The sequence below is a fragment of the Lissotriton helveticus genome, chromosome 3_2 (assembly GCF_964261635.1).
Source record: "Lissotriton helveticus chromosome 3_2, aLisHel1.1, whole genome shotgun sequence".
NCBI lineage: Eukaryota > Metazoa > Chordata > Amphibia > Caudata > Salamandridae > Lissotriton > Lissotriton helveticus.
In genome coordinates, this window is record NC_136062.1 from 18,353,220 (window position 1) to 18,381,081 (window position 27,862).

A 27,862-nucleotide genomic window follows, 5' to 3' on the forward strand; every position below is an offset into this window, starting at 1 on the left:
CCACCGATGACATCCGAGCCCTGATGGACAACGGAGAAACAGTGGCCCTCATCCTCCTAGACCTCTCCGCGGCATTCGACACTGTCTGCCACCGCACCCTAGTGCAGCGCCTCAGCAACGTCGGAATCCAGGAGAAGGCACTGGAATGGATCATCTCCTTCCTAGACGGAAGAACACAGAGAGTCCGTCTACCACCGTACAAGTCAGAGGCCACCGAAGTCATCTGCGGCGTCCCTCAAGGATCCTCGCTGAGCCCCACCCTCTTCAACGTCTACATGAGCCCCCTCGCGGCCATCGCACGCCAACACAACCTCAACATCATCTCCTACGCTGACGACACCCAGCTGATCCTCTCCCTGACCAACGACCCCGCCGCCGCCAGAGCCAACCTTCACGAAGGGATGAAAGACGTAGCCGAGTGGATGACGACCAGCCGCCTGAAACTGAACTCAGACAAGACGGAAGTCCTCATCCTGGGCTCCTCGCCCTCCGCCTGCGACGACTCCTGGTGGCCCCCCGCCCTGGGCACCGCACCCAAACCGACAGACCACGCACGCAACCTGGGCTTCATACTGGACTCCTCCCTCTCCATGACCAGACAAGTCAACGCCGTCTCCTCGTCATGCTTCAACATCCTGCGCATGCTACGGAAGATCTTCCGGTGGATCCCCACCGAGACCAGGAAGATGGTCACCCAGGCCCTCGTCACCAGCCGACTGGACTACGGCAACGCCCTCTACACCAGAACCACCGCCAAGCTCCAGAAGAGACTCCAGCGGATCCAGAACACCTCAGCCAGACTCATCCTCGACATCCCACGACACAGCCACATCTCCGGACATCTGAGAGACCTGCATTGGCTCCCCGTCAACAAAAGAATCACCTTCCGTCTCCTCACCCACGCACACAAAGCCCTACACGATCAAGGCCCGAGCTACCTCTACAACCGCATCAACTTCTACGCTCCCAAACGCCATCTCCGATCAGCCAGACACGCCCTCGCCGCCGTCCCCCGCATCCGAAGAACGACAACAGGAGGAAGGTCCTTCTCCTACCTGGCCGCCAAGACCTGGAACTCCCTCCCGACCGACCTGCGCCTGACTCAAGACCACCTCTCCTTCAGGAAGAAGCTCAAGACCTGGCTGTTCGAGCAGTAGCAGCACCCCCCCCCCCAAGCACCTTGAGACCCTCCGGGTAAGTAGTGCGCTCTATAAATGTCTTTGATTGATTGATTGATTGAAAGAATTACTGAAAGTTCGTAAGTGGTTCACCTATATAGGTGCAAGTAGATACTTGTTATTCCCCGATCTCTAGACCCGGGGCGTGGCCTGGGTTTCGGGATATCTTCCCTCATCAGTAGAGAAAGTCAATAGGGGTGGAAGAGAAGGCCACCTCGTGACCGTCACGGGCCTCGTTGCCCCGCACGCAGGTGCGTCGTCCAGAAGCTCGTCAGCTTGGGAGGGTCAAGGGAGCCCTTATGTAGAAAAAACAGCAATGGACCGCACACCGCTAACGCCTCCTCCGGGTCGCCCCTAAGCACTCTGGTATGTGCAGTGCCTGAAGTTCAAAGAATTACTGAAAGTTCGTAAGTGGTTCACCTATGTAGGTGCAAGTAGATACTTGTTATTCCCCCGATCTCTAGACCCGGGACATGGCCCGGGTTTCGGGATATCTTCCCTCATCAGTAGAGAAAGTCAATAGGAAGAGAAGGCCGCCTCGTGACCGTCATGGGCCTCGTTGACCAGCACGCAGGTGCGTCGTCCAGAAGCTTGTCAGCTTGGGAAGCTCAAGGGAGCCCTTATGTATAAAAAACAGCAATGGACCGCACACCGCTAGCCCCTCCTCCGGGTCGCTGTGCGAGTTCTCTGCAGCATATTGTGGACACTTTCTGTATTTTCAGCACACCCCTTCTGGCTGCGCAGCAGTCTTTTCGGCTCAAGTCACAGCACAGGTACTGCACCATGGCTGGGGACAGCACCGCTCTCAGAATGGTCTGGGTAGACCTGGGGGTGAGTGCAAGGAACAGAGAACCGTCCGCGACGCCTCAGTCCGAAAGCTTATATCTCAGTGGCTACGTTTGATGCCAAGTCAAGCGCAAGTGTAAAAGCGCCCAGGAGGTGGGGCGATAAAGAATGGCAGGGGGCTTCACTTGAAGTCGAGTTTACTCATGTGAGATGTGGCATCCTGGGTTTCGTGCCGAATTCGGAATCGAAAGCAACCCTGGATGGCATGCCAGATTCACGATGCACCACAAGAACGAGCATGTTAATATGTATGTTTGAGCAATACGGGCAAGTAGCTCCTACTTTGACAGGATCATTTGTCTACTGCGGTGGTGAAAAGCCAGTGCTCACTTGGAAGAGCCTAAACTCTGTTGTGTCCCTTCACACGTTAGCTAGTGGAATGACGAGCCGAAAAAATGAAAGTTTTTTATTTAAAACATCAGATTTTGTACATGAAAAGGAAATAAAACCAAATATATAAAAAACAATAAAATGCAGCACACATATTTCCAGAGCCGATAAAATGAAAGTGGTGTACTTTCTTTATTTAAAAACATAAGACTGCTACATGATGAGGGAAGATATCCCTAAACCCAGGCCATGTCCCGGGTCTAGAGATCGGGGGAATAACAAGTATCTACTTGCAGCTACATAGGTGAACCACTTGCGAACTTTCAGTAATTCTTCGAACTTCAGGCACTGCACATACCAGAGTGCTTAGGGGCGACCCGGAGGAGGGGCTAGCGGTGTGCGGTCCATTGCTGTTTTTTTTATCATCAATCCATGTCATGTGTAAAACAAAACATCCTAGTAAAAACAATTAGTACACATTTTATCTTGGAAAGTGGTGTTTTGAGCTGTGAAATAAGCCTCTGTCATTTCACCACACCCACTCACAAACCTGCAGTTTACTAAACACTCTTATTGTATTGAATGTTATTCGCTGAATATGCCCGGAATGTGCGCGTGGCGGTCGAGTCCAGAAATTTCTGTCAGTGGTGTGGGGGGCCCAACATCTAAAAATATGCAGCTGGGGTATAGAGTAACCAAATCGTGCTGCACAAAAATATTCACTCCAATATTGCGTGCTCAGCTTTGCTATACGAATGCAAACACGTTACAGGAGCAATGTTTTCCATTGCATGTGTTCCTGTAATGTGTGTTATCCTTACTACGTCTGTTAAATAAACAAATAACTGGGCCACAACATGATAAACTTAGCGCCCTGCCAAATTTTTGGATTAAGGGGCTTTTGAAAGCTGCTTTATCTATTAATAATGAAGTGTGTGTACTGGTGTAAATAATTTAAGTAAATTCAAATATTAAGTACAATTTAACTGGTGCTTTCTAAGGTTTAACAACATGCCTTTGAAAAGCCCTTTTCACAGCGCACACTGGCTCCTTTAAAGTTTTTCACAAAAACAACAAGCATTGGCATAGCCAATAGGTCTCGCCTTTGGGACCTTATAAGTAAAAAAAAAACGGAAGTATAAGACTTCACGTTTACATTTACTTTGTATTTAGGATGCAGTAAATGTAAACATGAAGTCTTACATTTTTAAAAAGTTTTTTACTTACAAGGTCCCAAAGGCGAGACCTATTTGTTATGCCAATGCTTGTGGGACTGGCAGGGACACAGAAATACTGTCATGCTGGTATAAACACGACCAGGTGGCTGGCAACCTTGACTATGGCCTCTAGATGGAACCCCCGTTCCAGCCAGACTCAAACTCTCTTCTCTTGTCTATAACTACTCTGTGAGATAAGCTGTGTTTAATGTGGGGCTCTTATCTCTCTTTCATTTCCATGCCTGAGTTATTGCGTGTACGGACCCTCGTGGCCAGGCCCGTCCATCTTATCTTTCGCTGATCCACTTGTACGCTGTGCGTGTTCTCTGCGGCATATTGTGGACACTTTGTGTATTTTCAGCGCACCCCTTCTGGCTGCGCAGCAGTCTTTTCGGCTCAAGTCACAGCACAGGTACTGCACCATGGCTGGGGACGGATGTATGACGTTACAACGCATACTTTTACCACGCATACCTTTACAACGCGGTTTTTACCACGCATACCATTACAACGCATAGCGCTTAGAGGTGCTGGATAGTGGTAAGTATAATTTTCTATTCCAACTCCAGTCCCCGTGGACACTAGGGAAGGTGTTGGATAGAAAATTAAACGTATTCCCTGTCCTAGAGCGCCCCCCAGCGCAATGCGTTGTAATGGTATGCGTGGTAATACCTGCGTTGTAATGGTAGTGCGTTGTAAAAATTTCGTTGTAAACGTTACATACCCTGGGGACAGCATCGCTCTCAGAATGGTCTGGGTAGACCTGGAGGTGAATGCAAGGAACAGAGAACCGTCCGCGACGCCTCAGTCCGAAAGCTTATATCTCAGTGGCTATGTTTGATGCCAAGTCAAGCGCAAGTGTAAAAGCGCCCAGGAGGTGGGGCGATAAAGAATGGCAGGGGGCTTCACTTGAAGGCGAGTTTACTCATGTGAGATGTGGCATCCTGGGTTTCGTGCCGAATTCGGAATCGAAAGCAACCCTGGATGGCATGCCAGATTCACGATGCACCACAAGAACGAGCATGTTAATATGTATGTTTGAGCAATATGGTCAAGTAGCTCCTACTTTGACAGGATCATTTGTCTACTGCGGTGGCGAAAAGCCAGTGCTCACTTGGAAGAGCCTAAACTCTGTTGTGTCCCTTCACACGTTAGCTAGTGGAATGACGAGCCGAAAAAATGAAAGTTTTTTATTTAAAACATCAGATTTTGTACATGAAAAGGAAATAAAACCAAATATATAAAAAACAATAAAATGCAGCACACATATTTCCAGAGCCGATAAAATGAAAGTGGTGTACTTTCTTTATTTAAAAACATAAGACTGCTACATGATGAGGGAAGATATCCCTAAACCCAGGCCATGTCCCGGGTCTAGAGATCGGGGGAATAACAAGTATCTACTTGCAGCTACATAGGTGAACCACTTGCGAACTTTCAGTAATTCTTCGAACTTCAGGCACTGCACATACCAGAGTGCTTAGGGGCGACCCGGAGGAGGGGCTAGCGGTGTGCGGTCCATTGCTGTTTTTTTTATCATCAATCCATGTCATGTGTAAAACAAAACATCCTAGTAAAAACAATTAGTACACATTTTATCTTGGAAAGTGGTGTTTTGAGCTGTGAAATAAGCCTCTGTCATTTCACCACACCCACTCACAAACCTGCAGTTTACTAAACACTCTTATTGTATTGAATGTTATTCGCTGAATATGCCCGGAATGTGCGCGTGGCGGTCGAGTCCAGAAATTTCTGTCAGTGGTGTGGGGGGCCCAACATCTAAAAATATGCAGCTGGGGTATAGAGTAACCAAATCGTGCTGCACAAAAATATTCACTCCAATATTGCGTGCTCAGCTTTGCTATACGAATGCAAACACGTTACAGGAGCAATGTTTTCCATTGCATGTGTTCCTGTAATGTGTGTTATCCTTACTACGTCTGTTAAATAAACAAATAACTGGGCCACAACATGATAAACTTAGCGCCCTGCCAAATTTTTGGATTAAGGGGCTTTTGAAAGCTGCTTTATCTATTAATAATGAAGTGTGTGTACTGGTGTAAATAATTTAAGTAAATTCAAATATTAAGTACAATTTAACTGGTGCTTTCTAAGGTTTAACAACATGCCTTTGAAAAGCCCTTTTCACAGCGCACACTGGCTCCTTTAAAGTTTTTCACAAAAACAACAAGCATTGGCATAGCCAATAGGTCTCGCCTTTGGGACCTTATAAGTAAAAAAAAAACGGAAGTATAAGACTTCACGTTTACATTTACTTTGTATTTAGGATGCAGTAAATGTAAACATGAAGTCTTACATTTTTAAAAAGTTTTTTACTTACAAGGTCCCAAAGGCGAGACCTATTTGTTATGCCAATGCTTGTGGGACTGGCAGGGACACAGAAATACTGTCATGCTGGTATAAACACGACCAGGTGGCTGGCAACCTTGACTATGGCCTCTAGATGGAACCCCCGTTCCAGCCAGACTCAAACTCTCTTCTCTTGTCTATAACTACTCTGTGAGATAAGCTGTGTTTAATGTGGGGCTCTTATCTCTCTTTCATTTCCATGCCTGAGTTATTGCGTGTACGGACCCTCGTGGCCAGGCCCGTCCATCTTATCTTTCGCTGATCCACTTGTACGCTGTGCGTGTTCTCTGCGGCATATTGTGGACACTTTGTGTATTTTCAGCGCACCCCTTCTGGCTGCGCAGCAGTCTTTTCGGCTCAAGTCACAGCACAGGTACTGCACCATGGCTGGGGACGGATGTATGACGTTACAACGCATACTTTTACCACGCATACCTTTACAACGCGGTTTTTACCACGCATACCATTACAACGCATAGCGCTTAGAGGTGCTGGATAGTGGTAAGTATAATTTTCTATTCCAACTCCAGTCCCCGTGGACACTAGGGAAGGTGTTGGATAGAAAATTAAACGTATTCCCTGTCCTAGAGCGCCCCCCAGCGCAATGCGTTGTAATGGTATGCGTGGTAATACCTGCGTTGTAATGGTAGTGCGTTGTAAAAATTTCGTTGTAAACGTTACATACCCTGGGGACAGCATCGCTCTCAGAATGGTCTGGGTAGACCTGGAGGTGAATGCAAGGAACAGAGAACCGTCCGCGACGCCTCAGTCCGAAAGCTTATATCTCAGTGGCTATGTTTGATGCCAAGTCAAGCGCAAGTGTAAAAGCGCCCAGGAGGTGGGGCGATAAAGAATGGCAGGGGGCTTCACTTGAAGGCGAGTTTACTCATGTGAGATGTGGCATCCTGGGTTTCGTGCCGAATTCGGAATCGAAAGCAACCCTGGATGGCATGCCAGATTCACGATGCACCACAAGAACGAGCATGTTAATATGTATGTTTGAGCAATATGGTCAAGTAGCTCCTACTTTGACAGGATCATTTGTCTACTGCGGTGGCGAAAAGCCAGTGCTCACTTGGAAGAGCCTAAACTCTGTTGTGTCCCTTCACACGTTAGCTAGTGGAATGACGAGCCGAAAAAATGAACGGTTTTTATTTAAAACATCAGATTTTGTACATGAAAAGGAAAAAAACCCAAATATATAAAAAACAATAAAATGCAGCACACATATTTCCAGAGCCTATAAAATGAAAGTGGTGTAGTTTCTTTATTTAAAAACATAAGACTGCTACATGAAAGGGAAAACAATAGCGAATATATATAAATAGAAGCTTGCGAGCCTCGCACGGCAGCATGGAGAGAGGAGGGGGCCTGCGCCGGTTTCCCTTGCAGGAGCGAGCAGGAACCATTTGTCAAAGCTCGCTCCCGCAAGGGAATTGCTAAACGTGCAAGCGTTGCCATTAAAAGCAATGCAACGCGTGCACGTTTTTGGCTAAAAAGTCAAATCAATTGCTAAAGGTCTCCTTCCTACACAGCGGGCGTTGCATGGCAATTAACACTACCTCTATGATAACTCTAAAGTAAAATAACTATTTCTAAGGGAAACATTCCTGCAAATTAAAATGTCAAAGTTTACTTACTTTAACAACACATATAATTAAGGGGGACCCAAGGGCAATTTAACGACCAGCTCTGAATACAAGCCCTAATTACATTTACCACAAAAGAATATCAGAGGGTCAGATTCCTACAGGTGATTACTATGAACAGAGGTGGTTACCAATAGCCAAACAGTGAAAATTATAATAGCCAGGTCAGGTTTGTGTCCGGTCTCTGGCACCCATCAGTCACCACTCGGAACCGCCCTTCATCATTTGGGGCTCCGAGGACAAACAACGCACCTGTTCTTTTCTCTAACAGGGAAGGACTGGCCCTCCTGTTGGTCAGGGCATGGTCGTTGAGAGTTAGAAAGATATGTACTAACAATGTGGCTGACGGGGTAAAAAAGAGTGCAGTGCCAAGGAAAAAAGTAATACCAAATAGTAATAAGAAAAGTGAGTAAAATTGGTTTAAGGAGCAAAAATGTTTTAATAAGGTATAGCTCCCGACACCAATGTTAAAAAATAGCCAAGACACGGAAAATTTATAAACTGTCTAGCAGTGGAACGTGGTCGACATGTTTCAGCAATAAGTGGCCCTCTGGCCTTGCTTTCTTCAGGACCTAGAAATGACGCTACTGCAAACAAAAAAAACCCCTACAGTGTGAAGAAGTGTGTTCTTTAAGAAGAATAAGAGTAAACGGAACGACTTAGTTATTGTTTTAAATGTCACCTGAACCTTCTAGGTGTACTCGTTCCGATTCTTCTTACAAATTCAGTATTTGACTGAAAAAGAAATGCATGGCATAAGTACATAACTCACCACCTGTCCACAATAAACTTCCTTGTCCACCATTGATCATTCTCAACATTGGTGAGGTCTATATCCAAGATATACAACCACAACACACTGTATTATACTAGTGTCAACCAGTTCTATTCGAATTTGAAACTTTTTCAAATTTCACAGACAACTTCTTACCTGATTTGTAAGAAGTAAAGACCTCACCCCACCTGGCTGCGGCTCAGGACATAGGTGAAGCACCGCTCTGAAAAAGGCGAATAAATTCAACAGCTGAATCACTCACCAAAATGTCAACAAAAGATTCATTCATAGCCGAGACATACTGTCTTATTTTGAGTCTGGTGCACACAAGAGAATGATAGTGTGCTCGTGTGACAAAGCAGAACGGTGCAATTGGTGTTATAACCGTTCTAAGCCTGTTCAGTCATTGTGCCCATCTGGATCTCAAGTTGTGAAAAACCCTGTTATGGGACATAGGAATGTTCCATAGTATTAAGCCTGCTCTTACGGGGCATATTCATAGCATTCTGTGTGTTATAAGGGGCCCATGGTCCCGGTCTATAGTACTAGTGAAGAGCATGTGCCCTCTAAAGGTGCTACCACTTGCATACATACTTGTGGTAGCTGTAGCCCCCTTCGTTGGTTAAAGAACCTCGAGACAAATTTCATCAGTTTAGCGGTATGGCGTGAGGTGGAACCGTTTCGCCACACCACCGCACAGTGTATGCTTCTAAAGGGATTTAGAGAGGCTGCGCCCTGTAGTAATCCGGGTGCAAAAAGGAGAAAAAAGAATGCATGCTCACTGCATTCACGGAGACCTTACCTCTCCGTCGGTACTTCAAAGCGGCATCTGTGCCGTCTGGGGAGGTGCCGGCAGTCTGTTTCCACACTATTTTGTCTAGTTGTTTCTGATTGGACAGCCTAGCCACGTGACGCGCAAGGATGCCGCGTCACGCGTTCGTGATGCCAACCGCGCTGTGATTGGTTCAGCGCTAGAGAGATTCGGCCAATAGCGTGCAGCCCCCGTGTTGTTATGGTGATAGTTAGTAAATAAACGGCAATACCACCGATCTTCAGTGTTTGCCTTGGTAATACCTGCGCGCTTTTGACAATAGAACTAACCTTTGCACCTCTGCGACTTCAGATGGTAACAGATGCCCAACAGATGTTAATTGGTCACCAAAGGCTAGGTAGCATTCTACTTGGTAATATCGCAAACTGGATTAACCACTGGAAAGAAAATTTTCAGAATTCAATTTTTTGCACACTTTTTTTCAATCTTGGTCACAAAGATGAATATTAAGTGGTTATATCAGAACGAAGACCAAGGTATGTCATCGTTCAAACCTGTTCGATCGGTGCCAAGGGTCAGAACCCATTTTTGCTCTTTCTTAAGCAGGAAGTTGCTCACATTTGTGACATGGGATGGAATGAACGGTTTCTCTAGGACCGTCCATTTGAATGAAGTGGGTGAATGATTCAAGGTGATGAAATGAGTGGTAAGTCTGGTGGCCTGCCTCTTACAGTTGATGGTACTTCTGTGTTCAGACAGCCTCACCTTGATCTTACGAGTAGTCATCCCTACGTATCTGAGGCCACAGGGGCAGGTGATCAAATAAATTAATTTATCGCTGTTGCAATTGGTAAATCTCACTTGCCTCCAGGGTCTAGATGTACCAATGTCAATTTCTGTGGTTTTTGACGTTTGAGCACATGATTGACATGTGCCACATGGATGATGGCCGGATACTGGAGGCAGGTCCCATAAAGTGCCCACTGCTCTGGGGGTCTCATCACGTGGTCTAGTATGGACCATTCGGTCTCTCAAATTGGGTCCTCTCTTGAAGGAGAACAACGGCAGTTGGATAGGATGGGGTCCTGAATTCAAGATCGACCAACGTTTCTTTACTGCTTTTTTGATACTGTTCGATAATGTACCAAAAGTGTGTACAAAAGTGAGTCTTTCCAGTGGTGGTTTTGGGGGAGTTGGTTCCAGTAATGCTGCTCGGCTGTTATTACTAGCCCGTTTCATGGCTCGATGTACCAGGCGAGAAGGGTATTTCCTGTTGATGAGTTGAGTCTTAAGTGCAGTGGAGTGCATCTTGAAGGCTGTGCCAGTGGAGCAATTCCTTTGGACTCGCAGAAATTGCCCAAATGGCAAATTGTCCCGTAAAGACTTAGGGTGATGACTGTCATAAGCCAGGAGGGAATTCCTGGACATGGGCTTCCTGTATAGTTCTGATTGTAAACCGGTTGGGGTGGCATTGATCATGAGGTCGAGAAAGGCCAGATTGTTACCGCCAATCTCTATGGTGAAACGTAAGAAGGCATTCCTGCTGTTTAACCAACCTAGGAAATCCTGACAGCTGGCCTTTGTGCCACGCCAGACCACCAATATATCGTCGATATATCGTTTCCATGTTTTTATATGGTCAAAGTATGGATTGGACTCAGTCAGGATATGTCGTTGTTCGAAGTAGTGTACATAAAGATTCGCCAGGCTGGGGGCATAAACGCTCCCCTTGACTAGACCAAGCAGGGGCCGAGGCAGGAAAAACTTCAACCAATCCTGGCGGGGGAACCAACACAATCAAGGACCACAGCAATGGTGGCCACCCAACCCCTGGCAGTGTGGAGGCCCTGGATTTTTTCCTAACCAACAGAATCCCTTTCAAGCCCCAATGGGCCCTTTTCCACCGAATTACCCACCGGCTTTCCCAACAAATTTCAACGGACAGCCTTTTTTAGGGTATGGCCACGGCAGATCACGTGGCAGAAGGAGAAGTCAAGCCCTAGTTCAAACACCAGCACAACCCCAAGTACAGTTCAACTCACCACCGACGACGAGCTCGACCAGGAACTTACGGAGCAACACGGCCAAGAACAAGGAACAAACCCACACGGAGACAGCATCGTAATAAATCTGAGCAGTCGTACCTTGACCGAGATTGAACAGACTGCCCTTGATAGAGGCCTGGGTTTTGTTCCCACCTTTCGGAATGAACATTTTGAAACCTGATTGGAATTGGCCAGATTTATCAGAAAGGTGAGACTACACTTCTTTTTCATGGACAAGGAAAGATCACCACAAGAGGAAGTAATGACTAATACAGGGCTTAGACCTAAATCGACTTTCAACCCACCAACTCATCTTATGCCAGCCCATGTGTTGGCTTTTGAACAGGCCCTTGAAAGAGATTTTGAAGAATTGTTCAAACGAGATGAAAGAACTTTCCACAATCTCCCCAAAGCGGAGCATCAAGCCCTTAAAACTCTGTCAGCTGACAAGTCAATAATTGTCAAACCAGCTGACAAAGGCGGGGCAATCGTCATCCTTGATACTGAGACATATCGAGCTGAATGTCTCCGACAGTTGAGTGACGTTAGATCCTACCGCCTTCTGGATCAGGATCCAACGGTGGATCTACAAAGAACGATTCGGAACATGACGGAGGAGGCACTTGTGGAAGGTTGGGTGACAGAATCCGAGGCCAAATTCCTCAATACAGAACATCCAATTACTCCCTACTTCTACATCTTACCAAAGGTGCACAAGGAGCAACGCCCGCCACCAGGGAGACCGATCATTTCAGGCATTGGGTCAATACTGGAACCCCTGTCGACGTTTGTTGACCATTTTTTACGCCCAATGGTCCAAACAATGCCCTCATACCTGAAGGACACCACGGACATCTTACGTCTTCTACCGGAGCTGGACTTTGATGTCACTACCGACCTGTTGGTCTCGTTCGATTTAGAGGCTTTATACACCTCCATACCTCAGGACGAAACTCTTGAAGTGATCCATTCTCTACTTGAATCTAAGGAGTTAGACACCATCACTCCGGTGCACTTCATTATGGCCTGTGCAACTATGGCGATGAAGAAAAACTTTTTCAAGTTCGAAGATAATATATACCTACAAGTGTCTGGTACCAGTATGGGGAGCGTTTATGCCCCCAGCCTGGCGAATCTTTATGTACACTACTTCGAACAACGACATATCCTGACTGAGTCCAATCCATACTTTGACCATATAAAAACATGGAAACGATATATCGACGATATATTGGTGGTCTGGCGTGGCACAAAGGCCAGCTGTCAGGATTTCCTAGGTTGGTTAAACAGCAGGAATGCCTTCTTACGTTTCACCATAGAGATTGGCGGTAACAATCTGGCCTTTCTCGACCTCATGATCAATGCCACCCCAACCGGTTTACAATCAGAACTATACAGGAAGCCCATGTCCAGGAATTCCCTCCTGGCTTATGACAGTCATCACCCTAAGTCTTTACGGGACAATTTGCCATTTGGGCAATTTCTGCGAGTCCAAAGGAATTGCTCCACTGGCACAGCCTTCAAGATGCACTCCACTGCACTTAAGACTCAACTCATCAACAGGAAATACCCTTCTCGCCTGGTACATCGAGCCATGAAACGGGCTAGTAATAACAGCCGAGCAGCATTACTGGAACCAACTCCCCCAAAACCACCACTGGAAAGACTCACTTTTGTACACACTTTTGGTACATTATCGAACAGTATCAAAAAAGCAGTAAAGAAACGTTGGTCGATCTTGAATTCAGGACCCCATCCTATCCAACTGCCGTTGTTCTCCTTCAAGAGAGGACCCAATTTGAGAGACTGAATGGTCCATACTAGACCACGTGATGAGACCCCCAGAGCAGTGGGCACTTTATGGGACCTGCCTCCAGTATCCGGCCATCATCCATGTGGCACATGTCAATCATGTGCTCAAACGTCAAAAACCACAGAAATTGACATTGGTACATCTAGACCCTGGAGGCAAGTGAGATTTACCAATTGCAACAGCGATAAATTAATTTATTTGATCACCTGCCCCTGCGGCCTCAGATACATAGGGATGACTACTCGTAAGATCAAGGTGAGGCTGTCTGAACACAGAAGTACCATCAACTGTAAGAGGCAGGCCACCAGACTTACCACTCATTTCATCACCTTGAATCATTCACCCACGTCATTCAAATGGACGGTCCTAGAGAAACCGTTCATTCCATCCCATGTCACAAATGTGAGCAACTTCCTGCTTAAGAAAGAGGAAAAATGGGTTCTGACCCTTGGCACCGATCGAACAGGTTTGAACGATGACATACCTTGGTCTTCGTTCTGATATAACCACTTAATATTCATCTTTGTGACCAAGATTGAAAAAAAGAGTGCAAAAAATTGAATTCTGAAAATTTTCTTTCCAGTGGTTAATCCAGTTTGCGATATTACCAAGTAGAATGCTACCTAGCCTTTGGTGACCAATTAACATCTGTTGGGCATCTGTTACCATCTGAAGTCGCAGAGGTGCAAAGGTTAGTTCTATTGTCAAAAGCGCGCAGGTATTACCGAGGCAAACACTGAAGATCGGTGGTATTGCCGTTTATTTACTAACTATCACCATAACAACACGGGGGCTGCACGCTATTGGCCGAATCTCTCTAGCGCTGAACCAATCACAGCGCGGTTGGCATCACGAACGCGTGACGCGGCATCCTTGCGCGTCACGTGGCTAGGCTGTCCAATCAGAAACAACTAGACAAAATAGTGTGGAAACAGACTGCCGGCACCTCCCCAGACGGCACAGATGCCGCTTTGAAGTACCGACGGTGAGGTAAGGTCTCCGTGAATGCAGTGAGCATGCATTCTTTTTTCTCCTTTTTGCACCCGGATTACTACAGGGCGCAGCCTCTCTAAATCCCTTTAGAAGCATACACTGTGCGGTGGTGTGGCGAAACGGTTCCACCTCACGCCATACCGCTAAACTGATGAAATTTGTCTCGAGGTTCTTTAACCAACGAAGGGGGCTACAGCTACCACAAGTATGTATGCAAGTGGTAGCACCTTTAGAGGGCACATGCTCTTCACTAGTACTATAGACCGGGACCATGGGCCCCTTATAACACACAGAATGCTATGAATATGCCCCGTAAGAGCAGGCTTAATACTATGGAACATTCCTATGTCCCATAACAGGGTTTTTCACAACTTGAGATCCAGATGGGCACAATGACTGAACAGGCTTAGAACGGTTATAACACCAATTGCACCGTTCTGCTTTGTCACACAAGCACACTATCATTTTCTTGTGTGCACCAGCCTCAAAATAAGACAGTATGTCTCGGCTATGAATGAATCTTTTGTTGACATTTTGGTGAGTGATTCAGCTGTTGAATTTATTCGCCTTTTTCAGAGCGGTGCTTCACCTATGTCCTGAGCCGCAGCCAGGTGGGGTGAGGTCTTTACTTCTTACAAATCAGGTAAGAAGTTGTCTGTGAAATTTGAAAAAGTTTCAAATTCGAATAGAACTGGTTGACACTAGTATAATACAGTGTGTTGTGGTTGTATATCTTGGATATAGACCTCACCAATGTTGAGAATGATCAATGGTGGACAAGGAAGTTTATTGTGGACAGGTGGTGGGTTATGTACTTATGCCATGCATTTCTTTTTCAGTCAAATACTGAATTTGTAAGAAGAATCGGAACGAGTACACCTAGAAGGTTCAGGTGACATTTAAAACAATAACTAAGTCGTTCCGTTTACTCTTATTCTTCTTAAAGAACACACTTCTTCACACTGTAGGGTTTTTTTTTGTTTGCAGTAGCGTCATTTCTAGGTCCTGAAGAAAGCAAGGCCAGAGGGCCACTTATTGCTGAAACATGTCGACCACGTTCCACTGCTAGACAGTTTATACATTTTCCCTGTCTTGGCTATTTTTTAACATTGGTGTCGGAAGCTATACCTTATTAAAACATTTTTGCTCCTTAAACCAATTTTACTCACTTTTCTTATTACTATTTGGTATTACTTTTTTCCTTGGCACTGCACTCTTTTTTACCCCGTCAGCCACATTGTTAGTACATATCTTTCTAACTCTCAACGACCATGCCCTGACCAACAGGAGGGCCAGTCCTTCCCTGTTAGAGAAAAGAACAGGTGCGTTGTTTGTCCTCGGAGCCCCAAATGATGAAGGGCGGTTCCGAGTGGTGACTGATGGGTGCCAGAGACCGGACACAAACCTGACCTGGCTATTATAATTTTCACTGTTTGGCTATTGGTAACCACCTCTGTTCATAGTAATCACCTGTAGGAATCTGACCCTCTGATATTCTTTTGTGGTAAAAGTTTACTTACTGCCTTAAATTACTGCAGATAGATGAAGCGGTTTCTAATAAAGAAGAGTCCGAGTTGGTGGTGAAAAAGTATCCGCCTGAAAGCGTTAATCTTCCTGCACAGCTTGAGTTTGAGCCCTGGAAGGACGCAGCTGAATTTTACGAGTGGGAGGAGAAGGAAGAGCTTGGGGGGCTGGTGCTAAAAAAAACTCGGACCACGGATGGGAGAAAAGTTACAGAATTCAGCTTTTGCTGGTTTAGGGACTGATGGGAAGAAGAATTTATGTAGTGCTCGTGGAGTTTGGGAGTGTGATAATTGTTTTTTTCTATGTGAATTGACTGTGAGCAGTGGTTAAATAAAGTGCAAAAGCAATTTCTTCATCAAGAGGCTGCAGTCTTCCTGGACATTAAGATTAATTGACCAATTAATTTTCTTTTTTTTTAAATTCTTTATTTATAGCTTTTGCAGACAGAAAAACATGGTTACATAATTATGCATCACGATATATATTGCAGAAGTTACAGTAGACAGTGACGTATCATATATATCTTCAGCACAAGCACATTAGACACTTCATTTCATACCCAAATTGTTCTGCATTAATTAGGACATGTCTTTTTACAGATTGTGTCATTATGTACAGCGCCGCCTCAGAATCCTACGGTTATAAGTGAAAGCAAGGAGAATGACATAGGTACCCATCACTTCAGTACATTATAGTCCATCAGTAAGGCAGACGAGTATATAAACTGTCTAGAGGCATCGTCAGAATAACCGATACACAAGCAGCATAGAGCCCTCAGGGTGCCTATTGTGACTATTTCTATCACCCCGCATTTACTCTCCATTCATTGAGGATAAGTCAGAACCTTCCCTCTTGCCACGCACAAGATACATTTGGAGCGGACCCCATATATCCCGTGGCCTAGAGGCCATCGGTAGTGTCTCAGCATATATGGAGGTTTGTTCCTGACAATAAATAACATCATGTAGCCATTCCTTACATTTTGGTGCCCGCCCCCTGCCCCAGTGGCATGCCACCCTACGTTTGGCCATTAATAGCGCAACGTCTGTAAATTTCCTACTGTGCTTAGGTATATGGGCAGTATATCCCAACAACATGAACAATGGATCTCTCTCCAGAGTAAGACCCAGCATATGTTCTAGGGCCTCATGCACCTGTGACCAGTACTCCCACACCATCCGACATTCCCACGCCAGATGCATGAACCCAGCTCCAGGCCTATTACACCTGTTACACCTGTCATTATCCAAGAGCTGATACGTGTATTTTTTGGCAGGAGTGTAGTAGAGGTGCTACAGGAACCTATAATGTATGACCTTAAATCTACAGCTAGCCCACACAGATTCCGTAACATTACAGCAGTACTTCCATTGGTTATCAGTGATTTCCTGTCCCATATCGTCGCTCCAGTGCCTGCGACCAAGCCTTCCACCCCCCGTTGGTGTGCCCGTATGCTACTATACATTCCTGACACCAAGTGCTTCCCATCAGGAGTGCTAAGGAGGAAATGCAGGGGAGCTAACGTTTCCAGTTCGTGGGGAAATTCAGGAAGTAACGCCCTCATTCCTTTCCTCAATCATACATATAAAAAGACCTCCATGGGCGTGGGCTGCATACCCTGAAAAAAGTTTTCCATAGAGCGAAACTGCCCCCATGGAACAGATCCCCCCCATGTGGTGACATGAAGACGCTTACATAAAGCTCGAAACCCCGTTTCTCGGAGAATCACCATATTAGGATGGTAGGTGAGTTGAAGCCGTGGTGAATATAATTGTTGTGACTCTAGCATACGCGCCATGTGCCTCCATGCATTCACAGTACAAGTTACAGTCGTAAATGGCGCCTCTAGAGCATTAGTGGGTCCATGTATAAGACTGGTCAATGGGAGAGGGTGCGCCAGCCAATCCTCAGCCGCTAACTGCGGCATATATGGTGTAGGTGCCATCCAGTGGTAGGCGTAGTGAGCTTGAGCACTAATATAGTAGGGTTCAAAGTCGAGAATGTCGAGACCACCCCTATCATAGGATTGTGCAAGGACTGCCCATTTAAGACGCGGTTGTTTACCACCCCATAACAATCGTATCAGTTCCGTGCGTAGAGTTTTAAAGAAACACGCTCCAGGATAGTAAGAAATGTTAAGAAATAGGTACAAGAACTGGGGGAGAACCACCATCTTTATGAGGGAGGCTCGCCCAGCCAAGGATATGGGCAAAGATATCCAGCGCGTCACATTAGCCGCCAATCTCGTGACCGTTGTGCCATAATTTAATCTATGTGTTTCCTCCCTATCCCGAGAGACCTGGATACCGAAATACTTAAGGTCAGAAGCGCACCATTCTAAAGGAGGCTCCCGGACATATAGTGTGACGTCATCAGCGTATAAGGAGATCAGATACTGACGCTGAAAACACTGAAACGCCTTTTCTCGATGGAGCTAATGCAGTCTGGATGCTAAGGGCTCAATAGCTATAGCAAAAAGCAGCGGGGACAACGGGCACCCTTGCCCGGTACCCCGCAATATGGAGAGAGCACTGGATAGATGACCATTTATCAATACCCTGGCAGAGGGACAATGATACAACAGCTGCACCCAGGAAATAAATAATGTAGGGAATCCCATCCTCTGAAGAACTTTAAATAGGTAACTCCACTCCAAAGATTCGAATGCCTTAGAGGCATCTAGGAAAACAGCCGCAACCTGAAAATCCAGAGCCACAGTCTGTATTAGAGAGAAAAGGGTTTGTTAATTGTGGGAGATAACCCTACCAGGGACAAACCCCGACTGGTCGGGGAGAATAATCTTGTCCATGAGAAGTGTAAATCGCGTAGCTAAAACCTTTGCCAAGATTTTGGTGTCACAATTGATGAGTGACAGTGGTCTATAAGGGAGGCTTACCAGGCTTTAGCAATGATGTGATAACTACTTCACGCATCGTAGGAGGAAGTATCCCTACTTCTAGGGACTCTTCAAACACTTCTCGTAAAACTGGTGCTATGACATCTATATAACATTCATAGAACTCGGCAGGCAAGCCATCTAGGCCTGGTGCCTTTCCATTCTTCAAGGACATAATGGCCTCTCTGATCTCATCGAGTTCGAGTGGGGCACTAAGAAACTGTCTGTGGACATCACTAAGACAACATATTGCTACAACCCCCAGAAAATCATCGAGTTCCACTTCCCCATGTCTTTGCATGGTGTATAGTGTAGCATAGTGAGAAGTAAAGGTATCCAAGATGCCTACTGTGTCTTGGCAGAGCACCCCCCTGGTTTCTCAATCTCTAGTATACTGTTATTAAAACGCGGGCTGGTTGTAATTTCTGATAATGCCTTCCCCGAGCATTCCCTCTGTCAATATCGCTGCACCGCCCAGTATCTCCCTCTAAAATGAACTTCCTTTGCAGCTTCTTCCTCGTAGGCAGACAATTTGTCCAGAAACTCCTTTTGTACCTCCCCGATGTCCCCCCTCATCATCCGGTCCTCCAATCTCTTCAGATCCTGTTCTAAAGTCCTCAATGTACTTTGTATGTCTCTCAGTACTCTGTAACTTTTAGAGATATAATACCCCCGTATGGTGACTTTAAAGGCTTCCCATATTACCTCTACACTGTCCACGGAGCCTTTATTCCATATAAAGAAGTCTTCTATCTCCTCCCCCAGTTCAGTCTGAAAGACTAAGACTAAGTCTAACAGAGCAGTCGGTTGCATTCGCCACGTCGGCCTACCATATCCAGGTATCTCAATCACAACTCTCACAGGGCAGTTATCAGAATATGTCCTAGCGAGATGTCGAGCGTCCCGTAAGCCGACACCTAACCCCTTGGAAAGCATGCAATAGTCCAGACACGCCCAAGTCCCCGTGTGTGAGGTAAAGTGTGTCCCTTCCCGTTGGATCGGGTGTAGGTGACGCCAGCTATCCACTAAGCCACCCTCTTCCACTATGCCTGCCAGCACCCCACAAGACTTGTTGTTATAATGTACTGCTGCTCCAGCTCTGTCCTGAGCAGGAATCAAGGCAATATTAAAGTCTCCCCTCATATAACGTGTGTTGACCCTAAGTCCAAAATTTTACCCCACAGTGTAGTGAAGAATTCAGGCGTATCCACATTAGGGGCATAACAATTTGCAATTGTTACAGAATCCCTTCCTAACCTCCCCATACAATAACATACCTTCCCTGTGGGTCTGATAGGGTTCCTGCAAGTGCAAAGGGGACACACTGTTTGATCAGGATGGCTGTGCCTCAGGCATATGATGAGTAAGAAGAAAATGCTCTAACACTTGCCCATCTATTAGCGAACATGTTGCGAGATTGAGGGTGCATATGTGTCTCCTGCAGCAGTGCAACCTGCACCTGCTGCCGATCCAGATAGGCCAAGACCTGCCTACCCTTCCTTGTATCATTCAGCCCTCTAATATTTCAGGATATCACCCTCAGGTCCGATTCATCCTCCTTCCCAGTCATATTGTTCCCTGCAATCACTCTGGCACTCCAGCAATATGAAGTAATACGATGCTGCCCCTAAGTGTCCATCCCCTGTCATAACTGCAAAGCACATTGTGTTGTCATTGATGCTGTAAACTCCCCGCTCCCGGCCTCCCCCCACCCACTGAAGCATCCCAATTATGCCAGTGTCCATTAATCCCACCCTCCTACCCCCCAACATCCAGAGATAACAATGTCCCCTCCCATTTCCTCAACTCCGTCTCAGCTAAGCCAACTGGGCCCAAATCGCCCCCTTCAAACAGCGAGGGGAGATTACTGAGAACCATCAACAATGTATCAACAAGTGTGGGGTACTCCCAAGTGGGAAGCATTCCTAGGTAGCTCACTGACACCTCTTGTTGGCCTTGAAGCCACGCCATTCCAGCATGCTCTGCAGGTCCAACCCGAGGATGACCGGCAGTTTAGGTGTCTCTCACACCCTCTACAGTTCCTACTGTTCGATGGAAACATATCAGATATGTAAATGATCTCAGTCCACCCTTTCATTACAAAACATATCTCAAACCATAATAAATCATAACAGTAAGGCTTGAAACGCCTCCACTCAATACAGTAGCACCATGCTCCAAGAATTTCAGTCCCCCTCCGTGGACTGCAATCCAGGAGAGTCTTCTGTTCACGCTGCGATCGTTTCTGCTTCTTAAGCTGCTTCAGATAATCCTCAACTTGCTGTGGATTGGTGAAGAATTTTTGTGTTCCCTGATGAGTAACACGGAGGCGAGCAGGATATAATAAAGCATAGTCTATCAGAGCATTCCTGAGCTTTTGTTTCACCCCCAAAAATTTACGACGCTCCTCTTGCACATGAGTTGTGAAATCCGGGTACATTGTAAACGATAGCCCATCATACGTCAACTGTTTTTTTCCTGTGCAATCTTTAGGCAACATCTCTGTCCCGGTAGTTTAATAGGCGAGCAATAATAGGTCTGGGTGGGCTGCCAGGGGGTGGTCGCGGACCCAGCGATCTATGCGCCCTCTCCACTACAAATTGAGGGGACAAAAGTACAGTACCCACCACAGCCTTGAGCAACTTTTCAATATACTCCTCCATCCGCCCTGTACCTGTACTCTCCGGAATCCCAAGGACCCCGATGTCGTTTCTGCGACTGCGGGCCTCGATGTCCTCATTCTTTGCTGCAATTATCTTAAGCAGCCTGTCCATCTGCGATGTCGCCTTCTTGAGCTGGGCAGTAGTGTCCTCACGTCCTTAATACGGGTCTCATGTCCCTCAATTGTGCGCACTATGGCATCCATCCGGGTAGAGACCGTATCGATTTTGTGCGCCATGGTCACAAATCCCTGTCTGACTTCTGTTAGAAGCGACTTAAGATCGTCGCTCGTTGCGAAATCCTGCTGAGGGGCCTCCGCTCCAGCATTCTCCTCCACAAATTGCTGTTTATTAGCCTTTTTATTTTCAAACGAGAGCTTTGGCTGGCGCGCATCCGATCACCCTATCTCAGCGCCAGACCCAAACTCCAATCCCAGGAATGTCCAGACCCCACTACGTCTGTGGCCAGGTGTTCGTCACAGTCGCCCCACCTGGGCTGTTTGGGCAGACTCTGGTAGTCGCACACAGTTGTCCTGTAGCGCCCAAGTGAAGTTGGTCTAGGTCGCAGTACCAGACATGCATCCACCTCAGGGTACTATCAGCTGCCGCCCTACTGGTCAACAATAGGATCCAACGTCGCCCCTACGTGGCCCTACTTCCCACTCCATCCAGTCTGCACCCCCAGTAGTTGGCAACCCCACCGTCAATGGCCGCTTTCAGTCATATAATACACCTGGCAACACCACCTATTCCAGTGCCACCAATAGAGAGATTACACAGGTAGCCCACAATTCACCAAGTCCCAAGGCCACCAGTATCTGCCAATACTCCTTATTGCCCCAAACTCTACAGGCCCTACAGGCTGCTGACTCACAAGGTCCTCGTATTCTTCTCCCCCTGGGGCTGTAGTCGTGTATTACTGCTCAACTCCTGCCCTTCATTCCCCTGGTGGGTACTCCGAACCTCAGTATTCAGCCTCCACTATGCCGCAATGAATCATGCCCCCGTGGCGCCGTTCACCACCGCTTCCGCATCCGAGTGCCAGGCTCGCCACGGACAGGTGTAAATGGCGGCGCTCCTACAGCTCCGTCTCCGCTACCGCCCAGTCCCGCTCTCCAGTCATCCAGCGTCGCTTCAAGGGTCACGGCAAACACCCTCTCGCCTCAGTGAAAGTGCCCCAGCTGCATCGGGAAGGATCCAACTGAAACGCCGCGCCTCAGCCGCGATGGAGCAAGCTTCAGAAAAATATTTTGTTTTGACTCGCAAAGTTAAACTTCCATAATAAAATAATCGTATTAATCAGCATGAAGTGAAATATACTAATCAACCTAGATTAAAATGCATACACGAGCTCACTGCGCTCCCCCATGGTGGAGATTGGTCCCAATTGCATACCTGGGAGGAAGCGGGTATACAGGTCATAGGAGACCTATATGAGGATGGAGTACTCTTACCCTTCCAGACAATATTGGATCGCTTTGACATCTCCCGAGGCGACTTCCTACTGCACGCGGCGGTCACGAGAGCGCTGCAGGTGCATTGGCGGACCGGTCTTGAGGCACCGGCACTGTCCTTGACGTGCCAATATGTGATGATGGCGGGTGGAACGGTCAAAGCCGTAACGTGCTTATACAATAGGATGACCCAGGAGCAGTTAATTCCACTGGAGACACTTAGGATCAAATGGGAGACGGACATAGGGAGGCTCATTCCGGAGGCCACATGGGCTCAGCTAATGCGCCGGGCCTGGAAGAGCACGCGCAGTGCTCGGTTCCAATTGGTCCACTTTTATATTCTGCACCGTGCGTATCTCACCCCGGAAAAGATACAGAAGTACTTTGCCTCTGACACCGTGGCTTGCCCGAGATGCCGGACAATCGGAGCGGACCTGGCCCACATCCTATGGTCTTGCTCTGCCCTGTCCTCTTATTGGACGATGGTGGGGGACATCGCAGTGGCACTTCTGCACTGGTTCCCGCACACCCCCAAGACACGGGTGACTAGCAAGTTTGTCGACATGGGACTACTCTTGGCGAAACGGGAGATAACACGGCGCTGGAAGGCACGAGTTGGTCCAATGGGCACTAAATGGCGCACTGAATTCCTCAAATGGGCGGAGGGGGAGAGCACCCTGCGCTACCAACTAGCGAGGCGGCAGCAAAATGAAAAAGCACTGGACTCTGCACGGGCGTGGGAAACATTAGTACAAGCCCTGCGCGATCACAACTCCCCTAGCGACATGGACAGTGATGCTGCTGAACTACCTGCGTCCCAGTAATGCGATAGGTTTCCTACATACTCCTACACACTATGGATAGTTTCCTCCTAGACGCTCACAGTTGAACTGCTACTGCACTGATGGCGGGGGGGGCTGATGGCCGAACAACACATACAGATTACCCCACGAACGTTCGATCCTATGTCTATGTTGTTTAGCCTCCAAATCGTTGGGTGAGTTTTGCTGCACTAGGGGAGGGGGTGGAGGGGGACTGTTCTCTTGTTTTTTCTTTCCTTTTATCAGGTTTTCTTTCTGTACAACGAAAGTAAAAGCAGAGCTGAGGTGCAGCGTGAAGACTGTCTGTGTCGGGCTTCTTGCTGGGCCAGTGCACATGCATAGTTTACAGTTTGCCGCCCGACCTCCGGGTTGTGGGCTAAATGGCCGTGTATCAGTACTGCAATAAAAATACATTTAAAAAAAAAAAATTTTAAATTTAAAATGCATACACGACATAAGGGATTAATATGTGTGCTCAATGTTGCAACTGCAAGTACGTGAAAAATAATAAACTAACCTTGTCTATTGTCTTTGTCAATATAAAATGCGGCTGTTTAGTTAATGGCATGTGCTTATTTATGTGTGCTTATGTTATGTCTTTTCGTCTTTATGTGGCACAAGTTCGAGAAGGATTTCGTGGCCTTTGAGAAGAAAGTAAACACAAACGCTGCTAAAAATGCTTTGGCTAGGTAACATTTATTAATGGGTTAATAATTAGTAAAGGAGGTGGGTAACATAATGAATTCTAATTCTTTCATTAATTGATGTCTTGTGTTTGTTTAAAGGTTAGTTTCCAAATGGGCCTAAAAAAATGGCTGGCAGTGCTACAGAATAGGAAACTTGACCAGAGTGAAGCCTTCACTCATGCGCTGACGAAAGAGTTTTTTGCTGAACAATCAATGTTTAATGCAGAAGCAGTTTTGGTCGAGTTGAATGTGTTCTTGGTGTCATATCCAAGGACAGGATGCGGCAAGGCCTGCCAAGATTAGGAAGTAAAGTGTTGTGCTCGGGTGAATGTATCTTTCTTGAGGAAGCAAAAAGGATGGAGAAACTAAGATAAATAAGGGCTATGATGAGGCCCCGGACTTGGTCAGGAGTGTATGACCTAATGGTGGACTGACAGGGCTCAGCCAATCGAAAGTTCGGATTTTCAGAAAAGAATGTGAGATATAGATACTTTAGCTAGTCAGAAAGGTATAAAATCTGTCTCCTTTTCCAGGAGGGCGCTACTCGCTTTCCGATTCCTGTGGGCGTGTCGTGCTGAAGGACTTGTTGGAGCACGTAAGGATAACAGGCTTAAATGACTATTTCCTTTTAGGTGAAGTGAGATTTAGACAGGGAAAATAGGGTTTAGGTGATGGAAACTGTTTATTCTTCATTTATCATGCTAATTGATTTTGCTTGAACTTGCCAGTCTAATTTGCTATTCCTCAATAAAATGCTGCTAAATTTATGCTAATAAAGAGAATCTAATAAAATGTACTTTCCTTGAATAAATAGTTAATAAATAAGATTTTTGAAACGACAAGCTGGACTTGTTTATTCATGGTCTTGTTACCATCAGTTGATCCATTTGCCTAAGTGACTTAATTAAATGATAAGAGTTACAATAAAACATGATAGAAACGTTATACTACAGTTGTATATAAATGTGTAAATAATTTGTGAATAGGTTTGATTAATTAGGTCACATGATTCAGTTGCCCAAAAATATGTCCCGATAGTTTATGGGCCTTGTGAGTGTTTCATGATTAATGGTGAGTATTGTGAAGTTGGGTAGCGTTGCATGAGACATATTTTCTTTAGGGGCGCTGGATCAATTCTTTGGTAGCAGAGTTACGGTTACTATGGTAACGGACATGCTACATGGTAGTTACATAGGATCTATGACTAAAACATGTTAAGTTTGTCACGTTATTATATGTTGTTGAAAGGTTTTTTCCAGCAGTGTGAAAATTCCTAGTTGTACCGGTACAATACAAGAGTAGTGTGACAAGTGAAGTTGCACAGTGCATTTGTTCTGTTTCAAAATAGTGGTATTGTCATATATCACTAGTGTTGTGGACGTACCGCACAAGTTTAGGGATTTTAGGTGTGTTAGGCAAAATGTATAGTGAGGATTGTCTATGAAATTGTAGCTTTCGAGTATAGGGACTTGGAGCCTGTTCTAAAACTCTCTGTGAAAAAAGTAGTAGAATTTTTCTAAGCTTGAGTGAAGGGTAAGGAAGCGCCGTCTATTCTTACTGGCAAGTGAGGATTTCTATGGTTGGTTAAAGTCCTACCAGGATTTCATGTATGTATGGTTAGGGATACTTTCCGTTTGAAAGTGCGTAAATGATTTTGTGATTACGTTCGAGTTAAACTTTGAATTGTTACTTTATGTGCATTCAGAGGGAAACAAGTTTGTTTTTACCTGTTAGAAGGGTAGAGTAGCATTACTTTATCAACGAATGAATATTCTGTGAGAATAGCGTTGTCTATTACACGCAAAAGATACTTGAATGATTGCAAAAGCTATCACTTTATTTTAGCAAAACAGACAAATGGTTTGTTTTTCTGTCATTATTAATTGAAATTTATTGAAAAGTTTTCTTAAAATGGCGCTGTGAAAATATTTTGTAAAGGAGGGGGAGCTCTGCTTTTCCCTCCTGAGGCTTGAGCCGGGAGGTTTACTATTTTAAACCGCTTCCTATTTTAAAAATTCTTGTGATTGTTGATTTTCCCTGTGTGTCCTCTCCCCCCCCATAGCGCTGAAACAATAGACGCTATCCTGACATTGAGTCATTTTAAAATCGAATTTCTGTCACTCACTGCGCCCTGATCCATTTCAGTGGATCGGTGCTTAAGACCTGGAGTCTTGCTCCACTTTTTCTCCCTGAGCAGACTACTTGCTCGGACTCTCTCGGTGGGTGTGGCCGATTTAGGAGCCATCATCTGCGGGGACTGGGGGAATACCACAGCGGCCATATTAGTGAGGGCTCGCTAGGAACGTCGCTCGGACGACGTCATAAATATAGGACAAACATTCAGATCGAGAGACTGCTGCTTTTCCCTCCTGAGGCTTGAGCCGGGAGGTTTACTATTTTAAACCGCTTCCTATTTTAAAAATTCTTGTGATTGTTGATTTTCCCTGTGTGTCCTCTCCCCCCCCATAGCGCTGAAACAATAGACGCTATCCTGACATTGAGTCATTTTAAAATCGAATTTCTGTCACTCACTGCGCCCTGATCCATTTCAGTGGATCGGTGCTTAAGACCTGGAGTCTTGCTCCACTTTTTCTCCCTGAGCAGACTACTTGCTCGGACTCTCTCGGTGGGTGTGGCCGATTTAGGAGCCATCATCTGCGGGGACTGGGGGAATACCACAGCGGCCATATTAGTGAGGGCTCGCTAGGAACGTCGCTCGGACGACGTCATAAATATAGGACAAACATTCAGATCGAGAGACTGCTGCTTTTCCCTCCTGAGGCTTGAGCCGGGAGGTTTACTATTTTAAACCGCTTCCTATTTTAAAAATTCTTGTGATTGTTGATTTTCCCTGTGTGTCCTCTCCCCCCCCATAGCGCTGAAACAATAGACGCTATCCTGACATTGAGTCATTTTAAAATCGAATTTCTGTCACTCACTGCGCCCTGATCCATTTCAGTGGATCGGTGCTTAAGACCTGGAGTCTTGCTCCACTTTTTCTCCCTGAGCAGACTACTTGCTCGGACTCTCTCGGTGGGTGTGGCCGATTTAGGAGCCATCATCTGCGGGGACTGGGGGAATACCACAGCGGCCATATTAGTGAGGGCTCGCTAGGAACGTCGCTCGGACGACGTCATAAATATAGGACAAACATTCAGATCAAGAGACTGCTGCTTTTCCCTCCTGAGGCTTGAGCCGGGAGGTTTACTATTTTAAACCGCTTCCTATTTTAAAAATTCTTGTGATTGTTGATTTTCCCTGTGTGTCCTCTCCCCCCCCATAGCGCTGAAACAATAGACGCTATCCTGACATTGAGTCATTTTAAAATCGAATTTCTGTCACTCACTGCGCCCTGATCCATTTCAGTGGATCGGTGCTTAAGACCTGGAGTCTTGCTCCACTTTTTCTCCCTGAGCAGACTACTTGCTCGGACTCTCTCGGTGGGTGTGGCCGATTTAGGAGCCATCATCTGCGGGGACTGGGGGAATACCACAGCGGCCATATTAGTGAGGGCTCGCTAGGAACGTCGCTCGGACGACGTCATAAATACATACGTGTATGGCTCCGCGCAGCGGACGCGCATTGCGGGAGCGCCGATCGCGCGCCGGAGTCAAGCCAGAGTCCTGCCCGTCTGCGCCCGTCCGCGAACGGACGGGGCTCGGGGCAGGACTCTATAGACCCGGCTCCCAGTCATCTATGGAGCCACATAATAATCAGAGTCCGCGCTATCAATATACTAAAGAAGACCTGCTGAAACTTGGTAAGCCACTATTATACGACTGTTTACACGCTACAGATCCAATATCCATACCCGCACATTGCAGCACTTGCCA

The 27,862-nt window shown here is 46.3% G+C and overlaps 1 protein-coding gene across 2 annotated transcripts in view; it reads left to right on the plus strand.

Annotated features, from left to right (window-relative positions):
• LOC144826195 (glycine amidinotransferase, mitochondrial-like) overlaps nucleotides 1-27,862 on the plus strand; it is a 220,606-nt gene that overhangs the window by 18,143 nt on the left and 174,601 nt on the right. The window contains exon 1 of one of the 2 annotated variants that reach the window (XM_078684585.1): nucleotides 25,226-25,231. The exons of the other annotated variant lie outside the window; for it this stretch is intronic. Within the exon in view, the coding sequence (XP_078540711.1) occupies nucleotides 25,230-25,231 (2 nt within the window). The 5' untranslated portion in view covers nucleotides 25,226-25,229. Of the gene's footprint in view, nucleotides 1-25,225; nucleotides 25,232-27,862 lie in introns of those variants that run through there. 2 annotated transcript variants of the gene reach the window in all.